At 48.0% G+C, this 13,747-nt stretch overlaps 1 protein-coding gene across 1 annotated transcript; it reads right to left on the bottom strand.

The window, feature by feature from the left end:
* Positions 1 to 2,189: 2,189 nt before the first annotated feature.
* On the bottom strand, positions 2,190 to 7,735 carry LOC104565022 (ankyrin repeat domain-containing protein 9). The gene is made up of 2 exons (XM_088520548.1): positions 6,628 to 7,735; positions 2,190 to 2,402 (listed from the first exon to the last, which is right to left on the bottom strand). Exons 1-2 carry the CDS (start codon positions 7,498 to 7,500, stop codon positions 2,394 to 2,396), a joined length of 882 nt encoding a protein of 293 aa, XP_088376674.1. The 5' UTR covers positions 7,501 to 7,735; the 3' UTR covers positions 2,190 to 2,393.
* Between the last annotated feature and the right edge of the window lie 6,012 nt (positions 7,736 to 13,747).

Raw genomic sequence — 13,747 nt, 5'->3', positions numbered from 1 at the left:
TCTCTCTAAGCAGTTGTGACGTTCACCAAAAGCCTTCCCACTAATAAAAAGCCTCTGCCTCACAAGAGATCCATGGCAGAATATAAGCAGATTTTATTAAAGCTAAAACTGAGACTGCTTCTGCAAAATTACCATTGATTTTCCAATTCAAGCAGCCTTCGGAGCAGTCCTCAGAGAAACCCAGCTTATTGGCTTCAGAGCAGCTTTCTGAGAGTAGAGACAACTGTGGGAGCCTTTGGAGCTAGATCCCTGGGAAGGCTGTGCCCGCTCACCTGTGTCCTCGGCTGTGCACAGCAAAATGCAGTGCTTGTTCACAGAGGGTGATGCTGCTGCATGGAGGAATATACCCTTCACATGTCACTGTTTGAACAGTGCCCCAGGCAGTGCCACCACATCCACATCTACGCTGCAAGAGTTCAAGATGCCACCACGCTACTTTGTTCACATCCATATTATAAACTATGTGGCATGGAGCCTATTCCACATTTGCCAGCCTTATTTCTGGATGAAAAAGTCACCTTTGGGCTTGTAGCAAAAGCAAATTACCTACAGACAGGCCAGGTATGTAAATGGCAGCCAGGCCCTGCCCAGGCCTCTCTGCCCAGCTCTTGGGGAGGCTCTGCAAAGCCCAGGCAGTGTCTGACTTGCAGGCATGCAGATTTTTTCCTCGGTGTTTTGGTGAATTTGCTGGTATTTTGCCCATATAGGCTACAGCATAAGTCTGAACAATAAGGATTCTGCCAAGGACTGTGTCAGGTAAACATGTCGGATCCTGAAGCCAAGTGTCCTGGGCCAGAGGGGCACTAGCACCCTCTGGGTCTAGCCCCTCCAGGTAACATCTGGAGAGCTGCTTACCCTTGCAGCCAGGGGAGCCATACTCACGGCAGGGAAACCCCCCCATGGGGCTGACAGCCCCTGTGGGGGGATAAATCTCCCACTACGAAGGCAAGGAGGTGGTCTTGGTCTTTGTAGTGGGATCAGTGAAACAATTCCTGTCTCTGTGTTCCTCTGTGAAAACCAGCAGCTCGGCATGAAGGACAGGCTGCCATGTGGACTGTTCGGGTTGCACCTCCCCTGCGCTCAGCGCACAACGAGGTCAGCTGCTGGTGCTGGTGGCCAGAGTGAAGCCCTCGGTACCTTCACGTGAAATGCTGTGGGGTTCCGGGTTGGTGGTGTGGGCATGGGTGGTGCTGGGGGGCTCTGCCTGTGCACTGCAGTGGGAGCTTCGCTACTGCTGGGGTCCTAGCAAGTGTGAGGAGTGCGTCTGGCCAAGGACCTGCAGAAGCACCTAAGCCTGAAGGAGCACTCTGAGTGTTGCTGGTTGCTCTCCTAAGGATGTCTGTCTATATCTAAAAAAAAAAAAAAAAAAAAAGACTTAGGAAGGAAAGAAGCATGTTGACTGCAGGTAATGAAAGGAACCTTCTGGCACTGTGATAGTCACTGAAAAAAAATTTGTCCTAAGACACCTTGACCTGAACTCAAACCTAAAGATGAAAATCTCCAAAAACAATTATCACCCTGCTGGACCTTTCCTCTGACTCACCTTCATCTTGTGGTAGATCTGTGAAACGCGGGTCCACCTCAGTGCCTGGGGTCATCCTCTGAGGGCACAGCCTGCCGGTGCAAGTTTGTGAAGAAATATATTACCTTCTTTGGATCATGATTTGGAGGTAATGGCTCAGCAGTCAGAATGAAATCACCACGCATCAAAATCAGTCCAAGCAAAAGCAATTGATACCAGTGGGTGTATCTGACCAACTGGCTGATAAAAGATACCTCAAGTTTATTACAGTAATACATTCAGAGCAAATAATTTTCACAGCTGATTTTATTTATACCAGGGTATGTATATATATTTTATTCCCAGTATATGTTGCAATCTTTTTACCCTTAATCATGCAGCAAGTAATGTACTAACACAACTATATGGATTTAAAAAAAAAAAAGGAGAGAGAAACCAAAATTACAAAAGTATGGCTTTATAAGAAAGTCATATCTTACTGAGAACATTCATTTGCACTTGGGCATGGCACCATTTGATCTTTATCATAGCGAACAACAGCATCTGTCACACTGAACCCCTCAAAAGCCAAGAAAACTGGGAATAGGGAAATGCCCATCAGTATTAGAGAGAGGGAAAGCATATATCTGCATGCATTCAAAATACCAAAAATGTAAAAAAATGTTCAGGGATTATGCATCACATTTATTTATATGCTGAAGCCAGAGTTATGGAGACTTGAAGAAAACAGTGCACAAATAGAGCAAGTTTAGTTTTTTTTTTTTTTTTTTTCTTGTACAGCAGAGACCTGGAGTGGTGCAATTAACTTAAAAAGTGTTACTTCAGGTGTAAAGAGATGTAGCTGAGACCCGAATCTGGCCTGTCCTTCTTGCTAATGGCACTGCAGAAACAGAAGCATAGGGCTAGAAAGTGTCATGCGTGGCTGAGTGTTGCTGGCAGCCCAGAAGCAGAAGTCTGCTTTCACTAAGAAAAAAGACGGATGAGGATATATGTTTAATAGATTTTATTAAAAAAATCAAGAATAAAATGTGGCCACTATCACAAACACTTGGCTGGTTGACCGTAGGTTTGGCCCTCAGAAGCCCTTGTGCTTGATGTTCAGGGATAAAATGCCCATCTCAAGAGCAAAGCTGCTGCCTTTTTATGACAGAAGATATGTCCTTACCTGTTAGCAGCATGATGTTTGGGACAGAGACTGACTTGGGACACAGACTTATTTCACTGAAAGGTTGCTTCTTAAGGCATTGATCACTGCATATGAATATTGTAAATCAGTAAGGAGTTTTACCAGGAGATAGAGGGCAGACAAACAGACACAGACATACATGTGCACGCACACACACATGCACCAACGTACACACACAGTCACTCACAGTGCTCACTGAGATGTTACTCATCAAAACTGAAGTAACACACACACATAAGTCAGATCTTGACAGTGCTGCTCTCAAAAGTGAAATAAAAAGTGTCCCCTGCAGAGCTAACCTGTAATCCAAGGATTAACACAAACTACTCCCTTTCACAGAACCACAGAATGGTTGAGGTTGGAAGGGACCTCTAGAGGTCATCTAGTCCAACCCCCCTGCTCCAGCAGGGACACCTAGAACACATGGCACAGGACTGCCTCCAAGCGGGTTTTAAAGATCTCCAGAGAAGGAGACTCAACAACCTCTCTGGGCAGCCTGTTCCAGGGCTCTGTCACCCTCACAGGAAAGAAGTTCTTCCTCACATGGAGGTGGAACTTCCTGTGTTTCAACTTGCACCCATTACTCCTTGTCCTTTCACTGGCCACCACAGAGAAGAGTTTGGCCCCACACTCCCTACATTCTCCCCTAAGGTACTTTCCCCTCTCTTTTTTTTTTTCCCATGTTCAGAAACAAAAATCCTAGCTACACTTATCCATAATGTTTATATGCCAACTGTAAACATGAGCACATGGCACCTAGCACCCTTTTAATTAATAAAGTTGCAAACATATGTCAGGCACGTGTAGGAACTTTTCAAGACTATACTCTGTCAGATTGCAGGAACTGTGGAAAATATTTAGAAATTATTTTGGCTAATTAGTTGGCTTGAAAAGAATGAAAAAAAATCAACCAAGAGGGAGCTGAGGTAGATTTGGTTACATCTCATGTAACATCACTGTAGTGGGCAGGAAGACAGACAGAATCTCCAAGAAAGAGCAGGTCACTTCAGGGGAAGTAAACCTGGTCCAGGGAACAGATTCCCTTGGCTCTGGCAGAAGGAAACCTCCCCCCTCACTGGTGTCACTAGAGGGACGGGAAGGACGTTCTGTAGCAGGAGCAGCACAACACTGACACTCCTAACTCTGGCCCAACGGGACCACATGTCCAGTCAAACAGTAGCTCAGTGGCCAAGGCCCATTCAGTGCTTGCTCTCCTGTTAAAACAGGCAGTAAAAGGAGAAGTGAGGGCACCTGGAGGGCTTTTTCCAGTGTGGCTTGCTGCCTGTTGCAAACTGCATGGAGAATACCATTGGTTTTGCGTGTTGGCCAGCAAGCAGCCAGCAGCTTTCTGCCGGGTGGTGATCGCAGGCACAGGTAGGCCTCAGAGCATGAGGTTTTTGAGCATGTCCTGAGGAGAGTGGATCTTTTGTCCTCTGTGCTGGCCAGGAGCTAGAGCAGCCTCACACAGGGATGGATGCAAGCACATGAGGCCTCCTCCTACAAAGCTACCTGTTAGCCTAAACACTGACCTTACCAGTGATCCCTGCTCTCACTGTCAAGCAGGGACACTGCTCTCACAAGCAAGCTCATGAGACCCATGTGTGGCTCCCAGTGGGTCGCTCCAGCTCCTAGGTCACTGTAAAGTGCCAGGAGTCCCTGTCCACCTCCATTGCTTCATAATCCCAGCAGCCTTCTCCTCCATCCCATCCTTTCTGCAGCTCCTTATAGCACAGAAACCCTCGTGGAAGTGAGCCAGTATGATGACAGCTGATGAATTCCCTGCCCTCTTTCTTTTGTTCGATCCCTCCTTCCTTGGAATATCTGCTCTGGGCCCTAATTACCATGCTAATAATATCCCTCGCCAGCCTCCTCCGTCTCTGGCCCTGCGAGATAGGGCATTGCCGCTGGGGACCAGCCTGACACCCACTCCTACGAGCTGCCCTGCGCTCCTGCCTCTCGCCAGCCATGGGCAGCAAGCGCCAGTTTTGTCCCAAGCCACCATCTCTGCTGCAACGAGGAGACGGGTTGGCTGTGGAGCCCATGCAGAGTCGCACAGGAGCAACTCAGCTGCTGCTGATTGTGTAAATCTGCCTTGGGCTCTGCTCGCTTGTTGAGCCATGACAGCCTCAGAGCGCCACAGAGGCTGCGAGCAGCCAGCCACCCAGCCAACCACTCGCCCAGGGCTTAGCCAGCGCTTCCCGCCGCTGCTTCTGCCCTCCCCAGCACAGCAGGAGGCTGAGGCAGCACAGGGAAGGAAGCACAAGTCCCTGAGGGAGGGAAGGAGGCAGGCAGGGAGGTCGGGCGGAAGGCAATGCAGCACCAGGGAGGTGTGATTTCAGAAAGATTAACTCTTTCACCACCTGCCTGCTGCTCTCAGGGGCTGGGCCAGCGTTTTCTCCCTCTCCCAAGGTGCGGGAGTGAGTCTGCATCTTCACTCAGAGCAGCGCTGGCACCGCGGCGCTCCCAGCGCATGCGGGGAAGGACCGTCCTGCTTGGCTGACCGGTGTCTGCGTGAGGACATGGCGCCTGGCTGTGCCCACAGGAGAGGCAGCACCTGGTGCCCCTTGGCCTTGTACTCTGAAGTTATTTAAAGAGATGAGCAATCTGTTTGCTGCTGGTTGAGAGGAAAGGGGTTACCCTGCCTCAACAGAGCCGAGGGCTGCACTTACATCTGGGTCCCAGATAAAGCGTGTCCCCCAAAGGGAGCCAGGAGGGAGTGACCCTGCTGTTGCTGCCCTGCATTGAGCATGGCCAGGGGAGCAGGACCTGTGCCTTGCTCACACAGGACCCTGCTCAGACAGACCCAGCCCTGCTAGGAGAGCTCAGTCCTGGGAAGCCACAAACACACGTGGGGCAGGCAATGGGAATTTGTATTTGCCAGGATCAGATCCTCTGTCTGGAGCCAGGAGGCAAAAATACTCAAATCGACAACAAAGGACAACTTCTCACAGCAGAACATTGTACTCCAGCTTGGGATAACCAGCAGGTGCAGGTGGCATTGAGAGTCACTGGTAAATCAAGTTAGTGAGCAATGCCTTTTTAGGAGATATATTCACTCCTAAAACACAAGCCAAGGGTAAATGACATAGATGACATTTCATTTATGAAAAACAGGGCTTCCATCGCACTCCCCCCTTTCCTCCGCCTCCCCCCCCCACCCCCGGACAGAAGGAAAAATGGTTTCCTCCCTATTGCCCCAATCTGTGGAGGAATAGGGTCCAGGATTGCCTTTAACCCTCTCACTGCCAGGTGCGGGGGGAGAGCTCTTTTACCTCTCAGTCTTCCCCTACCAGAATGTCCTCTCCCTGCCCCTCTCTGCGCTTACACCCTCTGCACTGTGACTCACTGTTAAGCAACTCCTTAAACCCAGGCACGCTGCAGAGCTGGCTCTGCATCTCTGCCGTAATGGCCGTGGACATTTAGGTTATTACAAGAAGATACTGGATCATTCCTTGTTAGAAAGGAAACCTGGCATTTCAGCCCTGTTGCTACAGTACGGTATCCCTAACCCTAGCAGAACACAGTTCCGTAGTTACACCTTTTGAAAATCCCACTGAGCAAGTAGTTCCTTTTGCCCAGGTACTTTGCACAGGATACAGTTATCATATTGTAAATTTGGATACTCTGATATGAGTTGACAGCTAAAAAACGAACATAACACAGTCGCAACTACAGTTAACCCTTCACATGCACAACAAAACAACAAAACAAGACAGTTTTTTCCTTTAAAAGTGCCGTGCCTGAAATCAGTTAAAAAAACATTTAATATCTTGTCACAAAATATTGGATTTTCCAGCATAGCCTAACAGGAAAAGTACTAAAATCACACTGAAATGCAAAGGGCCATGAATGATCAGCTCCCCTAGGTTGCCTTTGAAAATCCAAGACCCAGTAAATAAAGTCAAGGAAAAACATTTACCACATTTTTTGTCGGTAGCTTTTTGCCATAGGATGGTAAGGGCTTTAGTGCCTGAGGTATAGGTAGTTCCTGGATGCTTTTAGGAAAATGAGAGGGGGGCAGGGTCTGGAGAATAGTTTGCATAGCTTGCAGGTATAAAGAGGCGGGTGTGTTCCCCACCAGGCTGTTGAATTTGTCTTCCCCCAGCAAAGCTGTCCAGTGGTCTGGATGATCCTGCAGAACTTTCCTCATCTTAAACTGTGGGTTGGGCATGAAGAGCAAGAGGTAGTCAAGGCAGAGCTTCTTTGATGCCACATTGACTTTGGAGTCCCACATCTGCTCCAGGATGACGTCCAGCGGGGTAAGCCCTTTGCTGTCCTCTATCCTGGGAGAAGCTCCGTTCCCCAGGAGGATGAGGACCGTCTCTGACCTCAGCAGTTCACAGGCAAGATGCAGGGGGGTTTTCCCGTCCTCCAGATGAAAGCAGCCGGTCCTGTTGATGTAGGAATTCAAGCTGGGGAGCTTGTGTGCAATTTTGATGATCAGTCCCAAGATATCTCTCCTGTCATATGTAACTGCCATGGCCAAGTGTGGAGCAGAGGATGGGCAGTAGCAGAAATGTTCCCCAGGCACCTTGAGAGCCTCCTCTGGAAAATGAGACAGCAGATACTGAGCATAAGGCAGGTGATTATGCACCACTGCATAGAGAAGGGCTTCTGAAGGTGAGTAGGTTCTTAGGCTGGCATTTTCCTCCCAGTAAAAATATTCCATAGTTCTCATGTCTTCCAGCATCCACACAGGCTTGTGATCTCTCACAGCCTGGTAGAACATATAAGACAAGAACTTGCAGTGCCTGCTCTGATCGTCCTGCAGGCTGGCCTGGTTACTGGCCATGGCTCAGCAAATGAAGAGCAGCTCCACGTCAAATTGCTCCACACAGTGAGATGTGAGCACTTGGAATGCAGATCCCGCTGCCGCTGCAACCTTCAGGCTGTCATTGCTGCCTGGACTGCACTTGCTGGAATGCATGGGCTGATCATCTCCACCCATTCATTGTTTTTTCCCTCACTGCAGTGGTTTTGTTTAGGTAAGCACAATCCCACAGGCTCAGTTAACCCATGCCATGCAAGCAGATGGTTAGTAAGTACATCCTGCTCTGTGCATGGCACAGGTTACCGGAACACTGTCAGATTGCGAGTGATTTTATATGCACACAGCTAGAGAGCAGACAGGGAGAGACTAAAATTAGCTTGAGAGGTGAGGCAGTTTTCTGTCTGCATTTTGTGTCTAACCAGATCAGCTCATACACTGCAGTAAGTGCAACATCAATATTCACATATTTTTTGTATGTCATTCACACATGCAGAGCTCATTATACAGTCAAAATTATGTAGCAGGGTAACATACTCCACAGCTGATAATGCAGATGATTATATATTTAAGAAATGAAGGGATTGGTAGCTGCAGAGTTAGGAAGGGAACCCTATTCTATGAATAATGGTATGGCTGGCCAATTAGGGGATACTGATGTTAACGGATTGCCTGCAAGGCATCAGAGAGGTTTAAGATCCCAACACGAATCTCCAAAGAGGAAAGAGCCTAACAGTACATGGAGTAATCATGCCCAGAGTCATAAAGCATTTTGCTCAGTTAAAACGCCTGCCTTTGTTTACCAAGGGAACAGCTGAAGCGCCTCTGTGCTGAACAGCAAGTACACAAACAAAAGGTTAGTGTACAGTGGCTGATGGAGAGCCTCAAACCAAACATTTCTCAGATGTCGTGCTCCAGAACTAGGGTCAGAGGGAGTTGTAACAGGAGGGAAGTAGGTTCAAGCAATTAGACTTGTGTAAAGCCCTGATAAGATGCAGAGGACCAAGGCTGTTGACTACAGCATGAAGTACAAGGACCTGATCAGAATTCAATTCCTAGAAAGCAACTGGACTCAGCACCTTTTGTTGCAACTTGTGTTTAAGGAAGGAGGACTTCCATGCATCATATAACTTAAGAGATTACAGTAACAGGATGTTTCATTGCTTTGTTTTTGAAACAGGCAAAGCACAGAAAATCAAGTCTTCTTTTTTATTTAGCAAGGAGGCAACCATATATTCACTATATTCAGATTTAACACATAGTATTCAAATATCAAATCCAAACACCTCCAATGCCTGGCCACTTACAGGTGTGGGTCTAGATCTATCATACTTTTCCATCTTCCAAAGTCCTGGATGCTAAGTCTATGCCTGTCACGGAACGAGTGGTGGGGCGGGGGGTGAGTGACACAATGCACTTCACTCGTGGGAAAGAAATAGGAATAGGTTTTATTGGTAATGACAATGGTTTCACGAGATTCTATGGCAAGATCACTTATTAGTTACTGCATGGAGGTTCAAGATATACACAGAATTATCAAGGACACCCTCCCGTTGGGTCACGAGGTTCAGACTGGACGCCCTTGCTTTCTAAACTCCTTCTGAGAGGAGTCTGGGTGCAGCTGAATCCAGTCCTAGTCCCAGACCTGGTCAACGGTTGACTAAGGGATTTGTGCACAGTTACAAAGTAAACTTTACAAATTCAGAAAGAGAGAGGTGCGCTATAGTCACTTACCACGAATCTGTAGTGGGAAGGATCTCTTAACCTCGAGGAGTATCCTTGAGAGGCGTCCCTGCTCAAGGGGAGATCCTGGCGTGCAGCCTGCTGCGATGCAAGGAGAACTCAATGGGCTCTTGGGCTGTCCTGTATTTATGGGATAAGATGATTGACTGATAGTCATTCTTTCAATTCAGAAATGACTGTTGGCTGATGTACTCACAGTTAGCCTTATCTCCCCATCAGGATAGGGCCATCAGGACTGTTATTGATGGTTAATGTCTGAGAGTGAATGTCCAAGGCAGAAGAAACAGCACTGAAGGATGAAATTGAAAGAAAGAAAGAAAGAAGTTGGTTTTACCTCAAACACAATTTATCATTTCAGCTGAGATCAGGAGGCTCCCTGAAACACACATGGGTAGATGCCATTTTCACATTATGATGGTGACTTCAGGTCATAAAATTATTTAGTTATTGTGAACCTATGAGAAATACAATCCTGAGTTATTTGGGAACCTTCTTACAGTGCTAAGCTCAAAATGGCAAAATTTATAGGCAAAGAAGAAACGCACCTTATAGATAAACACAAGAATTTACGGATAGTATAATGGAAATCTTCATGCTGCAATCCAAGAATCATTACCAATCCAGTATCTATTTTTCACAGAAAAAGAAAGAACCTTTCTATGCAAAAAAAAGTTTCAAAAACAATAATAATAAGTTTTAAATGGTTAACTTTTGAGTTTCTACTCCTGTTCCTTTTATTATATGCACCCTTCCACTGATCTCCTTAGTCCCAAGGTCAGTGGCTTCATTCTAGCAGTATTGGGAGTGTTACTGCAAATTGTCAGTATCTGGAGTCCTTTGCTGGGAGGAAAATGTTGATGTCCTTCCTCACTTTAGTACCCACTTTGGGTCATTTTTATGCTTGCTAACATTCTTTTACACCTTGTTCTTTCTTCTCTGGACTGCAGCTCAACGCTACATGCAAGTTTCCCATCTGTGGTGCTATTTACATATACTAGGTACTACTTTTTTCACTTTGTTGTCCCTAAAACGAGTTTTGTCCAGTTCCAGAACATGGAATTTCTTTAATTGGCCATAGTGATCAGTTTTATAGCTGGGATGTCTCCAGTGACAAGCCTGTACCCCATCTCTCATCATGCCATGCCTCTACTCCTCTATTGGCATCCCGTGTCTGTACTTCTCTGCTAGCATACCGAGCCCACACTACATCAAACGTTAGAGTCACAAATATCTCATTCTGTGCAGCATAACTTCTTGTTACTGCTATCTCTATAAAACTATGGTGGTAACATACAGTGATAGCCAAAGTAAAACAAATTTGCAATAGCCACCTGGTCAAAATCAAAATAGTTGTTAAGGTTAAACCAAGTTGAAACAAAGCTGGAGGCAGCTCTCAGTAAAAGCTGGTAAAAGTTCAGAAAAGCAAAGCTGACAAGCCCCAGCCTGGAGTTTTTGCAGATTCAGTACAAAGCCCATGGCCTGTTACTAGCAAGAGCAGTTCTGCCTTGCAGGGTCACAGGGCCACAATAGTGCCCGCTTTGTGTCCCAGCTCTGGAATAAACCCTTGCAGAAGGGCCTAGGGTAGCGCGTACTGCTTCAAGGGCCGAGTGGGGGTCTCATCATGGCCATGACAGGTGCTCTGCATAAAGGCTCAAAGAGCAAGGAGGAGCAGTGAGGGGTCAGGAGGGGATGACAAAACCTTCTGGAAACCCACAGAAGTAATGGCAGCTTTTGGTCTATGGAACTGAGCACAAATTGCTTATGTGGTGCACTCATATATCTTGGTTCACTGACTTGTCGGAAGGGTGGGAATGCTCTCCCAGAGAGCAGCAGGCATACCATGGAGCCCAATCAGTCTGGAAGATAATTTAATCTGAGCTCTGCTCCCTCCTGCCACATTTCTTTTCAGAGCATACATGTGAAAAACCTCAAGGAAGAGGCTCCTGGGAAACAGAAGAAGAAAAAGCTTTGGGGAATATTGATGCCTTCTCTGGGATCCTACACTTGTGAAAAAACACAGTGAGATGTTTCTTGCTTCTTCTTTGCCTCTCTTCAGCAAGCTTGATTGGCTTGGTACAGCCTTGGACTCCCAGGTGGTCTCAACAGGTCATGCAAAGCAGTGAGGGGACTGCCAGGTATCTGCTAGCAGGGCACGGAGCAAGCCTGGTGTCCCCATTCAGTGCCCTGTTCCTCTTCAGTTTGACGTTGTGCAGCACCCAGCTGTGCCTCTCTGGTTGCTTTATGTCCTTAATGCCACGACTGGGGAAAGAGTGATAGGCTCAGCTGGAAAACAGGGTCAACCCCAAGTCAGCAGTACAAGGAAAAAGAGCACGACTGAACAAACTGATAAAACCATCATCAAAGACTGCAGGTGTTGGATAGTAAAGAAACTGCCTGATTACAAAGAAGAATGAGCATTTTACCTGTGTCAGAGTGGAACAGTATAGCCAGTCCTGAAGACTGGTTTTACTGAGCTCCAAGGGTTTCTTTTTTATCCTGCTATACACTTACTCTGAATGTTCTGAGATGGCAGAAAAACCTACATACTGCCCTGTCCTGGACTGCAGAATATTTCACACAGACTGTCAGAATTCAAACAGCACATGAAGCAAGCTCTGAATAAGTGACTGAAATAAAAATAAACAGAAGTGAAAATTGGAAGGACAACACAGCCAGGCACAAGCAGTCCTGGAGGTTCCTGCAGAGCGTCGACGATAACTTTTTGACGCAGGTTGTGGAGGAGCCGACGAGGAGAGGTGGGCTACTGGACCTCGTGCTATCAAATAGGGAGGGCCTAGTAGGAGATGTTAAGGTGGGGGGTAGCCTCGGCTGCAGTGACCATGAGTTGGTGGAGTTCAGGATTCAACGAGGAGGAGGCAGGGCTGTAAGTAGCCTTACGACGATGGACTTCAGGAGGGCCAACTTTAGCCTCTTCAGAGACCTCCTCGGTAGAATCCCATGGGCTAGAGCTCCAGAAGGCAGGGGGGCCCAAGAGAGCTGGTTAGTTTTCAAGCGGCACTTCCTCCACGCCCAGCAACAGTGCATCCCTGTGTGTAGGAAGGGAAGCAGAGGGGGCAGGCGACCTGCGTGGATGAGCCGGGAGCTTGTGGCAATGCTCAAGCAGAAGGCAGCGGTATACAGAATGTGGAAAAAAGGACAGGTCCCATGGGAGAAGTACAGGAACGTAGTCAGGGAATGCAGAGATGTGACAAGGAAAGCTAACGCACGTCTGGAAGGCAAGCTGGCAAGGGACGTTAAAAATAACAAAAAAAATTTCTTCAAATACATTAACAGCAAAAGGAAAATCAGGGAAAACGTGGGTCCGCTGGCGGACAGGATGGGCACCCTGGTTACAAATAACACAGAAAAAGCAGAGTTGCTCAATGCCTTCTTTGCTTCGGTGTTTACCAAGGGCAGCGCATTAGAGCCCCAGGCCCTAGGGACAAGAGAAGAAGCTGGTGGAGAGGAAGACTTGCCCTGGGTAGAGGAAGATTGGGTCAGAGAGCACCTAAGGAACCTCGATACTCACAAATCCATGGGCCCTGATGGGATGCACCCCAGAGTGCTGCGTGAGCTGGCAGATGCCATAGCTAAGCCGCTCTCCATCATCTTTGAAAGATCCTGGAGAAGGGGGGAGGTGCCGGAAGACTGGAAGAAGGCCAATGTCACGCCAGTCTTCAAAAAAGGCAAGAAGGAGGACCCGGGCAACTACAGGCCAGTCAGCCTCACCTCCGTCCCCGGAAAAGTGATGGAACGGCTCATACTGGCCGTTGTCTCCAAGCACATGGAGGGCAAGAAGGTGCTCAAGAGTAGTCAGCATGGATTCACCAAGGGGAAATCTTGCCTGACTAACCTGATAGCCTTCTATGATGAAATGACCGGCTGGATAGACGAGGGGAGAGCGGTGGATGTCGCCTATCTCGACTTCACCAAGGCTTTTGACACCGTCCCTCACAACATCCTCCTGGGCAAGCTCCGGAAGTGTGGGATAGATGAGTGGACAGTGAGGTGGATTAGGAACTGGCTGGATGGCAGGGCCCAGAGAGTGGTGATCAGCGGTGCAGAGTCTAGTTGGAGGCCTGTAGCTAGCGGGGTCCCCCAGGGGTCAGTCCTTGGTCCAGTCCTGTTCAATTTATTCATCAATGACCTGGAAGAAGGCACAGAGTGCTCCCTCAGCAAGTTTGCTGATGATACCAAACTGGGAGGAGTAGCTGATACCCCAGAGGGCCGCGCTGCCATCCAGAGGGACCTGGACAGACTGGACAACTGGGCAGTGAAAAACCTCATGCATTTCAACAAGGCCAAGTGCAAGGTCCTGCACCTGGGGAGGAATAACCCCAGACACCAGTACAGGCTGGGGACTGACCTTCTGGAGAGCAGCTCTGCGGAGAAAGACCTGGGTGTCATGGTGGATGATAAGCTGACCATGAGGCAGCAGTGTGCCCTCATGGCCAAGAAGGCCAATGGGATCCTGGGGTTCATTAAGAAGAGCGTCGCCAGCAGGTCGAGGGAGGTGATCCTGCCGCTC

This window comes from Tinamus guttatus, unplaced genomic scaffold (genome assembly GCF_059628265.1).
Source record: "Tinamus guttatus ecotype Peru unplaced genomic scaffold, ASM5962826v1 Tinamus_guttatus_pri_ptg000090l, whole genome shotgun sequence".
NCBI classification, from domain to species: domain Eukaryota; kingdom Metazoa; phylum Chordata; class Aves; order Tinamiformes; family Tinamidae; genus Tinamus; species Tinamus guttatus.
Note: the sequence above shows the minus strand (reverse complement) of the source record. Positions and strands in the feature narration are given on the sequence as shown.